Genomic DNA, 18,647 nt, shown 5'->3' on the forward strand with positions numbered 1-18,647 from the left:
GCTAAGAAATACCTATAAATCTTAGGTAGATCTCTTTAGGTGTGTCTGCCTGGCCACTCTTGCAACAGAGGTGCTGGGTTAAGGTTGTACTCGATGTTCTTTGCTAGCTGGGAAGCGCGAAAAGATCTGCCGTTGAAAGGCCGGTCATATCAGAGTACTTTAAATGGAAGCGTTGTCGAAAGAACTGTGCAACAACAACACTGAAGACAGTGTCAAAATACCAGATATTCAAGTTTACAAACTAAGCAAACAAATCCTAGAGGGAAAGAAATCGAAAACAAAGAGGGTACGTAGGCACTCGAGGCGCAAGCACGTAAGTCACGCTAACTACATAAACCCAAAGACTGCTGAGGGGTAAATGCATACAAAACCCCAGAAGTGTCCAGCATGTACAGACACAATGGGCACTAATCAGTAGTGAACACTCACTGTTCATCGCCGAAGAGATCCTCCACCTTATACTTGGCGTCCATGCCCATGATGATATACTCGCTACCTTCCTTTATCTGGAACGACTCACAGTGGTCGCGAGCCTTGATCACACGTGTATAGTTGGCGAGGTCTTCCTCTGTCTCGATGCCTGCGATCACCGCAGAAGGGACAGGAGTATTAATGCACACTAAAACAAGATGTTCAGTTAATTGCACATTTCGTACGTCACATTTCTGAAGTCGCAGATGAATCACTCACTGCGACACCGCAGGTTTACTGAGCCAGAAATAGGACAATAAAATTTGAACAATGGTGGCGACGCCACCTTTAAATTCCAGAAGTAGCTCAATGTGACATCACGATTCGTATAAAACTATTGGTTGTTGTTGGTTAGGCATTAATTCTCAGGGGGTGAGCGGTGCTGCAACCGGTAAAAAAGAAAAAGAAAACGCGGCAGCTGCTGTAGGCTCGCGATGCAGAAAAAAACTTGGTTTGGTTCTTCAGTTTACGACAATATCATCCAGTGCTTCGAGGTAGGGGACGTACAGAGAGGGACGTTCTTCCCTCAATTGGTTTTGGCTCGCAATTGTCCCTTTGTAACGTGGCAAGTACAAGGAATGCACTTCTGATGCAAGCCGTATAATCAGCAGTACATCCGCCCGGTGTCGAGGCATTTTACGCTGAGCGATCATCGCCTTGAGATTCTATATGAAATGGGCTGTATTATTTTTCTCATAGATAATGAAATCGCAATAAATGTGGCCTCCAGAATATTGATCATTCTAGTACCGAATTATGCAATTTTCAGCGGCGATTGCAGAATAGCTATGGCGTGGTTTAGATGAGGCGCAGAGATGAAGAAGCTACGCCGTAGGTGAGCCAGGACTGCGTCTCGTATACATGATTTAGAGTACGCACAGTTGAATAAACAAATAATGCCTACCGACGTATTCATATAGGTTAGTGAAGAGGTGCGTCATTTTTCTAGCTTACCCGGTTTGAGCACTTTCGTGATGAAGAACCGAACCTCGAGAAAACCGTCTTTGTATGTTTTGGTCTGCGCTGTGCCGAGCCACGCTGAAAAAAAGAATCACAACTAGCGTAAGAACTTTTCATTTTGTCTTACATATGCAAAACCTCCGTTCCTTTCTGCGCTAGAAATTGCTGCATCAAACCAACGAGCATTCCCATCATCCCTAAAGTCAATTATGTCAATAAAGCACGGGACAGCAACCTCCGAGCAGTCCAGCGGAATATAATTGCAAAGGCGCTTCATGAGTCAAAAGAATATGAAAATTTCGTTTCATCTGCACGGAAGGCAAAGCATCGATAAAAAGTTCGCTATCGTAACCTTTTTCAGAGCCCTATGGCATATCAGCTATATTACAGATTTTCACCGATGTGGCGCCTGTCATGCTTTGGCGGATATGGCGCCTGTCTTCAAACTCACTGATGGCCTCCGTTGCCAGGATAGTGCAGACATTTGCCACATCTGTATGCCCTCATGCACGAGCAGCGCTGTATTGTGTAAAGCGCAATAGTAAGCAGGTATAGGAGTTATGGTTTGACAAGTGTAAGGCAAGCGGACAGTATCTGTAATCAAAGGCATGAAGAATACATAAACTATCGTTGGTTGAAGGGGAAATTGAGGAGAGGAACGTTTCAAATTATGCGCACCGAAATCTACTTCGTCGCACGCGTGTTCTCTCAGGGCTTCTCGGCACTCAGCTGTCATGACAACTTCGTTCCCGTTTTTTGTGAACATCTCCCGCAAGTTCTCGGGTGGGCAACCGCCTGTGGGAAAAAAAAAAAATATGCCCGTCACTCAGTGAAGGACTTAAGGCATCATGTAGCTTATCTTTTTTTGCTAAAATCGAAAAAACGCTCCATAGAAGATCACTTTATTCTAGCTTAAGTAAAGAACACATTAAAGAATATTAATTAAAACAAAGCATCACAGATAGTAAATGCTTGACTTCACTTTTGCCTTATCTCGTGCTTAACTATTACCAGCCGAAAGAACAAGCGCAAAACGATTGAGCAGTCGACGACTATGGCACGCAGCTGGGCACTGTCAGGAAATCTACAACGCATGTGGAGCAAAAGCCTTCTGAGAGATGTTATTGCAAATACAGACGCAAGCCATTGAACTGTTTGCTATTTGTAATTTCAACGACTGGCAAGCGCTTCAGCGGCGGGAAAGTCGCAGAAAAGTGATGTACGTTCACTCAGGAAACGCAGAAAGATCGTAAGGTCAATGACCATATCGTCATCAAGAAATATTTCTGGGTGCATGCATATAAGAAAAGTGCACCCGCTGCAGTGGCTTTGCAGCTATGGGCTTTCGCTTGTGAGCACGAGGCCACGGGTTCGATTTCCATGCTGGGGCTGATGCACTTATATATGGGGTTACGTGCACGTTTCGTAGCCCCACGTTGTCAAAATGAATCCAAAGCCTTCCACGACGGCATCTCTCATAGCGCAGTGTGCAGCTTTAAGATGTCGTAACTCATCGGATCGATTCCATATAACTTAGTAAAACGCGGTCGTTGGCTATCGAAGCCATCTTGTCTGCATGCGCGAACTGGTCTTGGCACGACATGGTAATACATTTACTGGCAGTCTACCTTTTGTGACCCCGCTCGAGAAACCAGATTTCATATCTTTCTATTCCCTCTTTCCCCTCTCCCAGAGTAGGGTAGCCAACCAGACGCATTTCTGGTTAACATTCCGGCCTTCTCTCTTTATTTCCTCATCCTCCGTCTCCTCCCATACATACTTCGGCAATATGGAGGCGTATTGTTTGTTGTGAGATGCGGACGAGCGCGTTCGTGCCGTTACGCCGAGGGACACCGACGTTCAACGCTGGTAGAAGGTAGTCGCATGAAAATAGCGTTGATTCATACAAACACGCCCGTTTTCGAAAGTCGCGAGCACTAGGGTGCTTGCTGCACGTGTCCTGAATATCTGCGCTATATATATATATATATATATATATATATATATATATATATATATATATATATATATATATATATATATATTACAACGGGGGTGTTCGCCTAGCAGCACTAGTTCTAGGTTGTAGCGGCAGGCTTAAGCAGGTGGGCGCTATATCGAAACGGGAAAGCAAAACACTTCTCATCGTCTTCGTCTCTTTCACCAGCACCATGCCCACTGCCCAGAGCCTTCAGTACAATCACTGCCCACCTAAAGAGTAGCCATCCTGGCGACCTAAGGACAGGAGAACACAGGGGGATCATGGCACTGCTTGAGCCGGGAGGCGGGGACAATTTCCTGGCCGTGACGACACTGGTCGGAAGGCGCTTCCACTGGCTCGATGAGGTAGTTGACCGCGGATGTTTGTTTCAGTACCCGATAAGGACCGTAGTACTTAGAGAGCAGCTTGGAGGAAAGGCCTGAAGAAGTAGAGGGCACCCACAATCAGATCAGCGAGCCAGGAGCAAAGTACTTAGCCGTAGTGGATGAATCGCGGCAATGTTTTTGGCGCCACGTACTGGTCCTACGATGTGAACGAACGAGCGACGTGGCGACATTCTTCGGCGTAAGCAGCAGCTCTAGAAACAGTCGTCCACACCGAAGCATCTGGCCGGCAAGGTAGAATCGTGTCCATGGTTCATGAAGGTTCGTGTCCGTAAAGAAGAAAGAAAGCGGAGAACCCAGTGGTGCTTTGCGTGGCGGTATTGTAAGCGTAGGTGACGAAAGGCAGAATGCGATCCCAGATCGAGTGGTCAGATGAAACACACATAGCCAATATGTCGCCAAGGGTGCGGTTGAAACGTTCTGCAATACCATTAGCTTGAGGATGATATGCCGTAGTAGCGCGGTGAATGATGCGACACTCCTTTAGCAATGCTGAAATGACGTCTGAGAGGAAAACGCGACTGCGGTCGCTCAGTAATGCTCGAGGTGCTCCATGGCGTAAAATCAGGTTTTGAAGGATAAAACTGGCGACGTCTTTTGCTGTAGCAGATGCTAGGGCTGAAGTTTCAGCGTACAGCTTGAGGTGGTCAATAGCAACAATAACCCAGCGGTTGCCGCTTGCAGTGTTGGGAAGCAGGCCGTATAGGTCAATGCCTACGCGGTCGAATGCGTGCGCGGGGCATGGTAAAGGTTGCAAGGAGCCGGTGGCATGTTGAGGTGGCGTTTTGCGTCGTTGGCATTTGTGGCATGACTGGACATACTGGCGAACGAAACGGTACATACCGCGCCAGTAGTACCGAAGCTGGAGGCGAGAGTATGTCTTTAATACACCAGCGTGGCCGCGTTGTGGGTCGTCGTGGAACGTGGCGCAGATGTCGGAGCGGAGGTGTTGGGGTATAACAAGCAACCACTTGAGCCGCTCGAATTGTAGTTGCGGCGGTACAGCAGGTTTTCGCGAACGATGAAGTGCGCGGCTTGGCGACGGAGCGTCCGAGAGATAGGCGCTGGCGACTGGCTTGACAGGAAGTCAGTAAGCAAAGAGATCCATAGGTCTTTGCGCTGCTCTGAAGGCATGTCGGAAATGTTGAGGGCGAAGGCTCCGCACGTGGAAATAGACGAGTGGACAGGACCAGAAGGCAGGGTTGACCGGAATAGAGCGTCTGCGTCTGAATGTTTTCGGTCTGAGCGATAAACAACGTGGATGTCGTACTCTTGTAGGCGCAGTGTCCAACGGGCGAGCCGAGCAGTTGGATCCTTTAGTGAAGATAACCAGCATCGGGCATGATGGTCGGTCACGATGTCAAATGGACGACATAAGGGCGAAATTTTCCGATAGCCCAAATGATGGCCAGACATTCCTTCTCAGTAACCGAGTAGTTCGCCTCTGCTTTGGTAAGGGTGCGGCTGGCATACGCGACGACGTACTCTTCGAAGCCATCCTTGCGTTGTGGAAGAACAGCGCCGAGCCCGACACCACTAGCGTCCGTATGGATCTCAGTTGGAGCAGAGGGATCGAAGTGTCGCAGTACTGGAGGAGAGGCGAGAACGCGTCGCAGTTCTTGGAATGCGCCGTCGCACGCCGGGGACCACGCAGATAGGTCAGAACTGCCGGTGAGAAGCTGCATCAAGGGGGCGATGATAGAGGCAAAGTTACGGATGGGTAAGGTAAGGATGAAGGAAGTAAGGAACGACAATCGGACGCGAAGGTGGCGGCGGCACATGGAAGGTGCCGGAGGCCCGGTAGGCATCAGGAGCCGGAGGAGCGTAAGGCCGGGCGACAACGTCAGCGTAAGCTAGCGGTCCATTTGCACTTTGTGGAGGAGGGGCAGATGGCAGCGCCGCGGCAGCTTGCGTCTGAATGACATGACGAAGCAAAAGAACCAAGGTTGCCGACGGCTCGGGTGTGCTATTCGCCAGAGTGAGTTGGCGTGCGACTTCCTGACGGATGAACTGCTTTATCTCCAGCATTAAAGCAGGGATGTCGACAGCGTCGCGGCCGAAATACAACGGAAATAGATCCGCGGTGTCCTGCTGAGCAGCGCGTGTTGATGCACGCTGCTTGCGCAGCTCGTCGTACTGCTGACAAAGTTGCATGACCTCGGCGATCGTCTGGGGACTGTTCGCGACGAGCATCTGGAAGGCATGGTCATCGAGGCCTTTCATGACGTGCTTGATCTTGTCAGCTTCGTTCATAGATGAGTTGACGCACTTGCAGAGCGAGAACACGTCTTCAATATAACTGATGAAGGTCTCCTGGCGTTGAGCAGCTCGACCACGCAAGCGTTGCTCAGCGCGAAGCCGGCGAACAGCGGGACGGCCGAAGACCTCAGCCAAAGTTGTCGTGAAAGCCGACCAGGTGGTAAAATCGGCTTCATGATTGCAGAACCATAGGTTTGCCACGTTAGTCAAGTAAAAGATGATATTTGTGAGCTTGGCGCGCTCGTCCCACTTATAGGGGCTTACACGGTCATATTCGGCGAGCGAGTCTTCCACGTCGTGGTCGTCTATGCCGCTAAATATAGCCGGATCGCGCTGCCTGAATGCGCCAGAGCAGACGATGGCCGGGGGCACGGAAGCAGCAGCCTGGGACGGTCCCGGTTCATCCATTGCAATAGCTGGTGGTAGCGGTAGGCTTAAACAGGTCGGCGCTATATCGAAACGGGGAAGCAAAACACTTCTTGTCGTCTTCGTCTCTTTCACCAGCACCATGCCCATTGCCCAGTGCCTTCAGCACTATATATATATATATATATATATATATATATATATATATATATATATATATATATAATAGATATCTATTGCGAGAAAAAACGACGTGTTTGGCGAAATTTGTCCAACCGGAAACGCTTTTTGATCATTAACGCGCCAGTCTCTGCAGAACAGTCTGTATAAACATGCAACGCTTGGCGGTGCTTTTTGTGAGCTGTTAAACGTGTGTTACTCTTGCTGACTCCGTGCTCAGCCGCGTCACCCTAGGTCTATGGCCAAAACCGCCTATTTAGGCGTTCCGGTGAATACACCTCTACTGGAAGTGGTTGCTGATATCCGGCAGCTTACAGAACATCGTGGCCCGTATTCACAAAAATGCTTTTAGGGCTTGAATTGTTCTCGTAAGCGCAAATTTCAGCTAATCCTGAAGCTGTGGGTATTATTAGCGGAGCTGGCCGGCCAGCGGCAAACAGCGCTGACGAACGAAAAGCTTTGTGAATACGGCCCCGTATTTCTTTGCTTTATAATCACACGAAGCACATAAATTTGATCAAAGTGCTTACTCTCACAGCATCAGACTGTATTGCTGCAAGTTAGACATACAACTCTCTATCCGAATGCAAAGGAGTTGTTCTACCTACGCAATCCCTCCAAAACCGGCACGTACGTCAATATATACAATCTCTGCGAGGAGTCATACCCATACGTATGCGGCAAAGGGACGAGTGTCTCACCTTCCAAGCACATGCACACATCAGAGTGGCCCGGATCCTTGCACTCCATCTTCAGCAAAGGGCTTGAACGGTTCGGTGCGTAGAACTTGGTGCACGATATATCTAGAAAGTAAATTGCATGTGAAGGAAGTCTGAACGAGCCGCTTTAAAAATAAGGCGAAAAAGTTTGATCAACCTCACAATAATGCTCAAAATGAAGATCGCTGTGGATGCGTTGCAACGGCCTTTCAGAACATCGATATCGAAGGACTGAAAGCGATGACCTGTCTGCCCAGATATTTTGGTGCCAGAGCGAGGTGTTGCGTTCGCGTAAACATTCATTCGCAGAGCCATAGAAAGCACGTAATTTTTGCTGCAGAGACGCCAGCACGCTTCACTTTGCACAGACCACCAGTATACATATTTTAGGAACAACCATCCGCCGTTTCTATATAAGTGAATCGCTATGAAGGCTGTTCCAGGTGCATCGATACGCGCAGCTTACCGGGATTGTAGTATGCGTAGGCCTTAACGGAGCTCGACTGCAGCTTGCCCACGGTGAATTCTTGATCTAGACCGAACTCGACGCACACATCCTTGTCTGCCGGAATGGTTGGGAGGTAAAACACCACGCTCCTCTGGCTCAACTCATAGTGGTCCACAATTTTTTTGTTCACGAGCTGACAAAAAAAAAAAAAAAAGGACATTGAGCGGCTCAGGGTGCAGTTCACATAGTTTCACGGTAGATAATTCACTGATACCAAAATCAACGTTGCAACGTTCATTCACCGTCATCTAAATCCCAGTACATAAGCGCTTTACACTCTATCCCTATCAGAATGCGACAGCCCCACAGCTGATGATCGAACCCACGACCTCTTCCTTGCTAAGCAGCAGTGCTTCATAGCAACTCTGTCACTGAAGTAATCAATTATTAACATTCAACGAGCATACTGTTTGCATGGATTGGTCCATTTGCATCAACAACATATTTCGCGTACAGGAACAAGATAGATTCTTTAAGAATTTGTCGTCTATCGAAATTACGGTTTCATATACGTGCACCGTCCGATCTAGGTTAGTCTACGAAACAGTACGCACCATGGCTATTTCCTTTCGTTTTCTGCATGATGTGTTGTATCCGAGTGGTAAACTTTATCCTAGAACCACCGAACCCTCTCCCCTCCCCACCACTGCGTCATCCGTTGCAGCCTCAGTAAGGCTTCGATACATAAAACCACATCAACTAAATAAATTAGGGCAGCACAAAAACAAACAAACAAACAAACAAACAAACAATAAACACAAGTCATAAGTACGTTTCAGCTCTGTCGACGGCGAAGCCAAGTAAGATAGATTAGCTTTCAAATATTTTCATGGCATTTGAACGATTAGAGCGTGAATCTTCTTTCTTAGAAGAACTGCGTGGTAGAGAAAACTAAAGAAATGGCGCACATTCCCATCTTCACTTTACTAGGTGGTAGTCACATGGCAAGGCAATTCTTACCTCTTGCAAGTCGGCTGCAACAGGCTTAAAGCCTGACATTAGTCCAACGTCTAGTATGGCCATGCCTCTCACATCTTCCTCCAGGGACCTTCGAAGAGAAGAGGTAACCTGTGTATTGCATCTGATGATAGAAGCACTCTATGAAGGTTTTAGTATAAGAAAGCACATTTGGGGTAGCAGTTTCAAGAAATACAACTTTATAAGTCTTGCGGACATCAGAGTGACTGCAATGGCCGGGACACGTGCTGAGTTGGATGAAGACTACATCGGTTCAAGCAATAAGACTGAACACTACGGGAATGCGCAGCACGGCCAAGTAAAAACAAAATCGAACTTTTACAAACAGTAAAAAAGATAACGTGCGATAAGAGCGACCTAGTGAGAAAATGGGACACGAATTTCGTGATTGAAGCTGGTATGGGGACGACTGCAATGCTCTGCTATAGTTGCCGCTAACAAGAAGAAAGTTTTTAAAAAGTTTCTTGACGTATTGTAATCGCTAGCTCAACAGTTTCTTTGTTGCGTCTAATTACTCATGTGATGTTACTTTGGCGTACAACAGCAGTACTTATGCGATCCAAAACAAGGATTTGCGCAAAATTTACGGCTTCTATCCGTCGTACACTTGGGGATGACTTCTTCTTTGTGTTTTTTTTTTTTTTGCTACTTGAATGCACAACTCCTATTACACTAACAATTAAACCAGGTTACCAAGACATTGCAGAAGAAAGCCCGTGTTTTTACCATAAAAATAGTTTTTGCTTTTCAAGAGAAGCTTTCTCGAAAAATCGCAGACAGAAATAAAGGATTTCCTTTGTTTCAGAGTAACTAATGCGCGATACTGACACTAGAAGGCTAACGTCCGGTCTGGTGGCTGCATTTTGGTTTCATGCGCCCATTTAATTCTCCGGAGTCAGAAATGACCTCTTTCTACCAGATGTTCCCAACCTTACCTCGCACAAACTTTCATTGCGTACGTCTCCTTGAAGCCCTTGCCATCTGCACACAAATACAACAAGAACGAAGTAGGCATCAGAAACTGCAAGGTTTTGTCTTTGAATGAGTGCTCGGGTTCTTTCATAAGGTGTATACTTCCCTTTTACGGTGCAGAATTTGTGAGGGGCCCCTTGTAGGGCCGTTAGGGGTTTTACGCAAATGCCAGCAGCACAAACATAATACAGTCTACTGTAATTTTAGTGCTTGAAGTTATATGCGGGGTCTGGCGGAATGATGCAGTTTGCTTTGCTCCCGAGTACGAAGTTGTATCGAATCCTAACAAACTTCTTAGGAACATAAGCACAGTGTGCTTAGGTCGACCAGGAAAATTATGTAGTGAAGAGAATAAGGCTTATTGTATTGTGGTGCAATCCTGGCCGTGGGCGGTGGTCGCAATTAATAGAGGCAGGCTTCGAAACCCCTATTTTACATTAATGAGATGAACACAAAGGTTAAAAGAAATTTTGGGGTTTTATGTGCCAAAACCACTCTCTGATTATGAGGCACGCCGTAGTGGAGGACTCCGGAAATTGCGACCACCTAGGGTTCTTTAACGTGCACCTAAATCTAAGTACACGGGTGTTTTCGCATTTCGCCCCCATCGAAATGCGGCCGCTATGGCCGGGATTCGATCCCGCGACCTCGTGCACACTAAAGTGTTCGGTGGTAGGCCATCATCGGACGTGTTGGGATCGCCTGGTTCACGCTAAGTTTCGTGTAAAGTATGCACAAACTAGCTTACCTAGAAGTTCTAATGGCGTGAACCTTTCGTTCACTTATTAGGTTTATGTCGGTGTTAAAGAAGCGGTAGGAAGCCAAAATTAATCACGAGTCTTCCACAGCAGTTTTCTTTCAATCCTACTAACATTTGAAACGTTAAACCCCACAGATTGTCCTTAAAATAGTTGCTGCATATGTAAGAGCTAGTAGATACTAAGTTAAATGTTGCTGCTGCTTTGAACTCGATGTGCTAGCCTCCCCGGCGACGCATTACATCAAGATATTTGTGGGCTAGCCATAAAAACGTCTAAGTGAGCTGATTGTAGACTGGATACTGGGTATAGAGAGACTGTCGTGCGAGTGTAGAAGATGTGAAACTGTTAAAAGATTTTGGATTTCATGTGCACATTTGAACTATTGATGAATGATAAACTCCGCGGGCACGTGATTCCTGATACTAATAAAGCCGTACATAGCAAGACGGACATTTACTGGTTTACCTTCCTGCCTTTTCTTTATTTCTCTCTTTCTTCCCTTCTCTATCTGTTGGCAAAACAACTATAAACCGCTAAAACCCATTCTTTTTTGATTTCAGGGAACTCTAACGCACCACAATTGCGATAAAAGGGGACATTGTGAATTCATGCCTTCATTTTGTGATTAAAAGGCATGTACACAATTTTACAGATTTTCTCTCTTTTATTGTCCCATGTAGATTGGTTGTAAGCGGCATGTTTCTGGGAACATAATATATCAGCGGTGTCTCAAAATTGAGTGAGGACCGAAATTTAAACTCCAAAATCGTCTTGGACCTCCTGTCTGAACGTAGCACCTGTCTGCAATGTTACCAAATGTGCGCAAGCTTTCACACTACCGGAAAAAATATTACCAGAAAACTAAATGGAAAATGCAAAGGTGACGTTTACCGTACAAATTAGCTTGTTAAGAAATCTCAACAGTCCAAAGACGTGCGGGTTGTAAGAGTTGGGGTCGGGCATGAATTAAGCGGTAGTTGACGCATGCCGTCGTCCGACTCATCCACGCTAAGGACGTTGTTGAAGAGAGGGACTTGTCCTCATCGGGAACGAGGAATACGGGATTTATTTACAATATTTACATGAAGGGTGGAGAACGTTACATTTCAGCATTCTAGCATGACTGAAAAAGAAAGCACACCGAACAGCAGGAAACGGCTGCTTAACAACCCGCTGTCCTCCCTAGATTCAAAGGTGAGAGAAAACTGCCGTTCAACCTTCGTCCAATGGGAGCGTCCAAAGTCATCGTAGTCAACCCGCCTTTGAGGGAGAGGGATCACACATTCACTTCCGCACTTTGGTTTCACTGAACACACCGAAGTGAGAGGGTTCTCGTAGACTGGGGTTGATACGCTTGACCCAAGCAGGCGCCTCTTGATCACAGAGCTGACCCCGCAGCTAGCCGCCGCGTCTGTCCATTGACTTTGACGATTTCTGGGGCCCAGCACCGCAAAACACCCTTTTGCAGGAGTTCCCTTGCTCCAAGCAAACCGTGAAGGCGACTGCGAATCAACTAACAATACTCGGTCCGCCGAACGTGGCTAGACATGCCGGCGCTGTTGGGCTGTCGAGGAGGCGCATTGTTGTCTTTACAAAGCGAGTCGTCGCAGCGGGCCGGGAAGGGTTCGACGGTCGCTTCTCCGAAGATCGCTACTCACGCAGGTCGATTGAAACAACTGCAGCGGGCGGTGGAAGGTTTGCAGTTCGGTACCCCTGCAGGCCGATCGTAACAGGGTACGTTTACCTTGGCATTCTATGGTGCATTTGTAGATTGTACGTCAGGTCGCCCGCTTTAAAGTAAGCGTATTGTACAGAGCTCTATATTGTCACGTGGTAGTGACGTATAGACAACACAGTAGCAATACTGTGAAAGCCGAAAATAACTTTTATTGCGCAAATCTGTGCCCACAAAACAGGCTACACTTTAAGAACGGCGACAGCGGCGAACACTGTTGGCGATCGTCAAAATCTGATCAGCGGGTAAAGCGCGTCGGCTTTTATCCATCAGTCGTCGAATGTTCCAGAGTAATCGCTATGACCCGCGTATCTTCCACAAAGTTCTATATTATTCGCGTGGTGCATACATGCAATCAGATTACGCACGGTTACGTCACAGACAGCGGATGGAACCATCGATAACATTCCAGAAACTTCCGATACATGCAGGCGCGTCTTGCGCTGTGCGATAACATTTGTTCGGCGGTGAAACGTGGTTGCCCGATAAATATAAACAAGTACACGTGTCCATACCCCCCCCCCCCCCCCCCCCCGTCTTAAAAGCATCGACGCGATGCTGCAAACAAACGAAAGTAATAAACAAAAACACCCGTAGCAAAGAAACAACAAAATAAGGAAGTTTGTCAGCGTGCGTAAAAGGGCTTCAGACGCACCACGTGGATCACTTCAGATCGTGCGCGGCGCCGCTGTGAATGCGAAATGCCGTCTGGCACGACCTCATAGACCAATGCGCCAATACGTCGGATTATCTTGTAGGGTCCGAAATAGCGTCGCAATAGTTTCTCACTGAGACCTCGTCGGCATGTCGGGGTCCAAACCCAAACACGGTCGCCGGGCTGGTACTCGACGTAGCGCCGTCGGAGCATGTAGTGTCGGCTGTTGGTACGCTGCTAGTTCATGATCCGTAGGCGGGCGAGCTGTCGGGCTTCTCCGGCGCGCTGGAGATAGGTGGCGATGTCAAGATTCTCTTCGTCGGTGACGTGCGGAAGCATGGCGTCGAGAGTCGTCGTCGGTTTCCTGCCATAAACCAGCTTGAACGGCGTGATCTGTGTTGTTTCTTGCACCGCCGTGTTGTAAGCAAATGTTACGTACGGCAGGACCGCGTCCCACGTCTTGTGCTCGACGTCGATGTACATTGCTAGCATGTCGGCGAGGGTCTTGTTCAGGCGCTCCGTGAGACCATTCGTCGGCGGGTCGTAGGCAGTTGTCCTCCTGTGGCTTGTCTGGCTGTATTGCAGACTGGCTTGGGTGAGCTCTGCTGTAAAGGCCGTTCCTCTATCGGTGATGGGAACTTCTGGGGCACCATGTGGCAGCAGGATGTTCTCGACGAAACATTTCGCCATTTCGGCTGCGCTGCCTTTCGGTAGAGCTTTAGTTTCAGCGAAGCGGGTGAGATAGTCCGTCGCCACGACGATCCATTTATTTCCGGATGTTGACGTCGGAAACGGTCCCAACAAATCCATCCTGATCTGCTGAAATGGTCGGCAAGGAGGTTCGATTGGCTGTAGCAATCCTGCTGGCCTTGGCGGTGTCTTGCGTCGCCGACAGTCCCGGCAAGTCTTGACGTAGTGGGCGACGTCGGCGGTCAGACGCGGCCAGTAATACCGTTCCTGTATCCTCGATAGCGTCCGGGAGAATCCGAGGCGCCCAGCGGTCGGATCGTCATGTAGGGCGTGCCGTACTTTTGGACGCAGCGCTGAGGGAACAATATGAAGGTAGTTGGCGCGGACTGGTGAGAAGTTTTTCACAAGCAGTTTGTTTTGTAGCGTGAACGAAGACAATCCGCGCTTAAATGCCCTAGGGACAACGTGAGTGTTCCCTTCCAAATACTCGACAATGCCTTTTAGCTCTGAGTCTGCTGGTTGCTGTTTAGTGAAGTCCTCGCGCTTATTATTCCAATGAAGGCGTCGTCGTCCTCGTAGTCGTGATCGATGGGGGCGCGTGATAGACTGTCGGAATCAGAGTGTTTTCGTCCGGACTTGTAGATTGCAGTGATGTCATATTCTTGCAGTCTGAGGCTCCACTGAGTCAGTCGTCCTGAAGGGTCCTTTAAGTTAGCTAGCCAACACAACGCGTGATGATCGCTGACGACTTTGAATGGCCTGCCATATGGGTAAAGGCGGAATTTTCTGTAGCTCAAATGATGGCGAGGCATTCCTTTTCTGTCGTAGAATAATTGCCTGCCGCTTTTGACAGCGACCGGCTAGCATAAGATATCACCCGTTCAAGTTCGTCTTCTGGACTAGGACGGCACCGAGGCCTAGGCTACTGGTGTCAGTGTGGATTCCGGTATCGGCGTCCTGGTCTAATTGCGGAAGTACCGGCGGCGCCTGCATGCGTCGTTTGAGTTCTAGAAATGCGTCGGTCTGCGCCATTTCCCCCTTGAACTCGACATCACATTTGGTTAGGTCTGTTAGCAGCTCAGCGATGCGTGAAAAGTCCTTGACAAAGCACCTGTAGTAGGCACACATGCCAAGGAATCTACGCACTGCCTTCTTGTCGATGGGCTGCGGCAACTTTGCGATGGCAGCTATCTTCTGCGTGTCGGGGCGTACTGCAGATTTGATGATGACGTGGCCTAGGAACAGAAGCTCATTGTAAGCGAAGCGGCGCTTTTCCGGCTTCAGAGAGCCCTAATACAGTCGCAAGCCGTCTAAGGTGATCGTCAAATTTCCGGCGAAGACAACGAGGTCGACCAAATAAAGAAAACACGTCTACCACTTCAACCCTGCTAACACCTTGTCCATGACGCGCTGAAACGTTGCAGGCGCCGGGCGCAGTCCGAATGGCATGACCTTGAACTCTCGTAGATGCCGTCTGGCGTTATGAAGGCGGTCTTTTGGCGAGATCTTTGGTCGACTTATATTTGCCAGTATAGGCAGACTCATCGACGAGAAGTATTTAGCGTTGCACAGCCGATCCAATGCGTCGTCTATCCGTGGAAAGGGGTATACGTCCTTCTTCGTGATCTTGTTCAGTTGACGATAATCGACGCAGAAACGTAGGGTCCTGTCCTTTTCTTCACCAGGACTACAAGAGATGCCCATGGGTTTTTCGACGGCTAGATGATGTCGTCGCGCAGCATTTTGTCGACTTGTTGCCTAATGGCTTCACGTTCTCGCGTCGAAACTCGGTAAGGGCTCTGGCGGAGTGGTCGAGCGCACTCTTCGGTTATTATGCGATGCTTTGCGACTGGTGTTTGTCGAATCCTCGATGACTTCGAAAAGCAGTCTTTGTATCGTCGAAGACTTATGAGCTGTTGCTGCTTACTCATGGGGAGACTTGAAATTATATCGAAGTCTGGTTCGGGAACTATGGTCGTCGGGGTAGATGCGGCAGAATCCGAGAGGAGAAAGACATTGCTAGTTTCTACAATTTCCTCGACGTACGCGAATGTCGTGCCCTCGCTGATGTGCTTGAACTCTTGCCTGAAGTTGGTTAGCATCACTTCCCCTTTCCCTCCTTGGAGTCGAGCGATCCCTCTTGCGAAGCAAATTTCACGGTCGAGCAATGGATGTTGGTCGCCCTGGATGACGCCTTCCACGTCAGCGGGTGTTTCGGTGCCGACAGAAATAACAATGCTGGAGCGAGGCGGGATGCTCACTTGATCTTCGAGCAAACTCAAGGCGTGAGGACTACGAGAGCTCTCCGATGGTATCGCTTGACCTTCTGACAGCGTTATCGACATCGACTTCAGGTCGATGCTTGCGCCGTGTTGGTTCAGGAAGTCCATGCCGAGAATGACGTCTCATGAACACTGCCGGAGGCTAACGAAGGTGGCAGGGTAAGTCCGGTAATGAACGGTAATTCTTACTGTGCAGATTCCAGGCGGCGTTATTAGGTGTCCTCCAGCTGTCCGAATTTGAGGGCCTTCCCATACAGTCTTAACTTTCTTCAATTTGGCGGCGATCGGTACACTTATGACGGAGTAATCGGCTAATGTGTCTACTAAGGCGGTGAGTGCGTGGCTATCGAGAAGCACGTCGAGTTCGTTGGTTCTTTGTCTTGCGTTACAGTTAGGTCTTGGCGTAGGATCACGGCTGCGTCGCGCTGACCTGTGGCTGGTACATGGCGTCGTCAGGTAGTCTTTTATCAGCGTATTCTTTGCTTCGAGACTTCGTCGGGACGGCGGTGTGTCGTTGTTATGTCGTCGAGGTAGTCTCTTCGGCGTCTTCGACGGCGGCGGAGGATCTTCGTCAGTTCGACGAACAGCAAGCGCACCTCCATCGGTTGCTGGTTTTAGTTTTCCGGATATGGGCTGACGGACCGGCCCCAGTTGGTGCGGCGACAGGTAGCGGCCTGGTGACGGCGAACGGGACGGTCGTCGAGATTGGTTTGGATTGGAGCCAACTTTATTTATGCCTGCAGTTGGGCGCTCGCGCGCCACGACGAGGGCCTACGTCATCTACGAGAGTTCCACTGAGTGGCGGCTAGGTAATCGGCGATGTCACGTGGCGCTTTCCAAGCTGTGGACGCGACGCATAGACGGCAAACCCTCTCAGTCCCAAGTCGCGGTATGGGCAACGGCGGTATACATGGCCGGCTTCTCCGCACTGATAGCGAGCGGGTGGTGTTCGGGGGCTCGCCGAATGTCCGTCTTCCTCGCGTATGTGCGCTGGGCGACGGGTTGGCGAGGTGGCGGCGGCGGCGGTGGACGACGGAATTGCGGCGTTACAGGGCACTGGCGTGGTCACAGAGGGGTACCTCGACGGCGTGCGACGGTGGCGTAGGTTATCGCTTCCGGCTGGGGCTGCGGTAATTGTGGTTGCACCTCAAAACTCCAAGCGATCGCTGAACCTCTTCTTTCACGATGTCGGCGATCGAGGCCACTTGAAGCTGCGATGGAGGCAAGAGCTTGCGCAGTTCTACGCGTACAATGGCCCTGATGGTCTCTTGAAGATCGTCGGAACCCAGTCTTTGGATGGCGCACTGCGGCGTGAACCCTTGTCGGTCATACTGCCGAGTGCGCATTTCCAGAGTTTTCTAGATCGTCGATGCCTCTGTACAAAACTCGGCTACGGTCTTGGGCGGGTTGCGAATCAGTCCGGCGAAAAGTTCTTGCTTGACGCCCCGCATCAGGAAGCGGACTTTTTTCTCCTCCGACATTTCCGGGCCATCTCCTCCGTGAAGATCGCTATGGTCTCATTGGGAAGCTGTACTCGAGTTTCTGGTCTCTTTACGCACGGCGCTTGTGAATGTTTGCATGAAGCCGCTTCGGAACAGGTCCCACGTCGTTATGGTGGCTTCTCAATTCTCGAACCACGTCCTTGCGGCGTCTTCCAATGTGAAATAGACATGTCGCAGCTTGTCGTCGCTGTTCCGGCTGTTAAATGTAGCGGCCCTTTCATACGCCTCCAGCCAGCTTTCCGGGACCTCGAATGTGGAACCGCGTAACGTCGGTGACTCCCTGGGCTGCTGCAGAACTCTTAAGGACGCTGCGGCTGCCATTGGGGCTGTCTTGGCCGCGATCTTCTTAGTCGTTTCTTGTAGAAGTCCGTGTTCCGGAGGCAGCTGCTGTAGTCGGCGGCTTGCTCGATGTTCCGAGATGACTTTGGTGTTGTCTCTGCGGTCCGGGCTTGGATCCCAGCTTGTTGGGGGCGTCCGGTACATGAACGTAAAGCGCCTCCACCAGATGTCACGTGGTAGTGACGTATAAAGAAGACAGTAGCAATACTGTGAAAGACGAAACTAACTTTTATTGGGCGAACCTGTGCCCACAAAAACAGGCGACACTTAAAGAACCGCGACAGCGGCGAACACAGTCGGCGATCGTCAAAATCTGATCAGCGGGTCAAAAGCGTCGGCTTTTATACATCAGTCGTCGAATGTTCAAGAGTAATCACTGGGACCCGCGTGCCCCCCACAAAGTTCTACATCATTCGCGTCGCGCATAGAGGCAATCAGATTACACAAGGTTCTTTGACCGACAGCGGATAGCACCATCGATAACATTCCAGAAACTTCCGATACATGCAGACGCGTCTTGCGCTGTGCGATAACATTTGTTAGGCGGTGAAACGTGATCGCACGATAACGATAAACAAGTACACGTGTCAGTATTGTATCTTGATGGTGTTTGTTGCCCAGGGAGCGTTCTGAAGTCTGGATGAAGCAACACGCGCCAAGTTAGTGTCAAATTAAGGGTTCAGTTACATTTGCTCGAAAAAGAGAGAATTTCAATCTGTGGGACAAACGTAGCTGATTAAAAAAAATAGTGAAAATGGACAATGAAAGGCTCTTGGCATACGGCGCCTGTTCCTTCAAATATTCTTACGTAAAGGAACGACAAGTTCTTCGTGGCATGTGTTACCAAGATATGTTTGCAAACAAGTCTTAAATTGTAAACTTCAA

At 49.1% G+C, this 18,647-nt stretch overlaps 1 protein-coding gene across 1 annotated transcript in view; it reads right to left on the reverse strand.

Annotated features, from left to right (window-relative positions):
• The window catches only part of LOC126541696 (venom factor-like), a 96,829-nt gene that overhangs the window by 802 nt on the left and 77,380 nt on the right, over positions 1 to 18,647 (reverse strand). Inside the window, exons 32-38 of the mRNA XM_050188583.3 lie at positions 9,762 to 9,807; positions 8,809 to 8,896; positions 7,807 to 7,981; positions 7,323 to 7,424; positions 2,110 to 2,226; positions 1,426 to 1,509; positions 430 to 580 (exon numbers count right to left, since the gene is read on the reverse strand). Coding sequence (XP_050044540.1) covers positions 430 to 580; positions 1,426 to 1,509; positions 2,110 to 2,226; positions 7,323 to 7,424; positions 7,807 to 7,981; positions 8,809 to 8,896; positions 9,762 to 9,807 — 763 coding nt within the window. The remainder of the gene's footprint in view (positions 1 to 429; positions 581 to 1,425; positions 1,510 to 2,109; positions 2,227 to 7,322; positions 7,425 to 7,806; positions 7,982 to 8,808; positions 8,897 to 9,761; positions 9,808 to 18,647) is intronic.

The sequence above is a fragment of the Dermacentor andersoni genome, chromosome 2, assembly GCF_023375885.2.
Source record: "Dermacentor andersoni chromosome 2, qqDerAnde1_hic_scaffold, whole genome shotgun sequence".
In the NCBI taxonomy this organism is placed as follows: Eukaryota; Metazoa; Arthropoda; class Arachnida; order Ixodida; family Ixodidae; genus Dermacentor; species Dermacentor andersoni.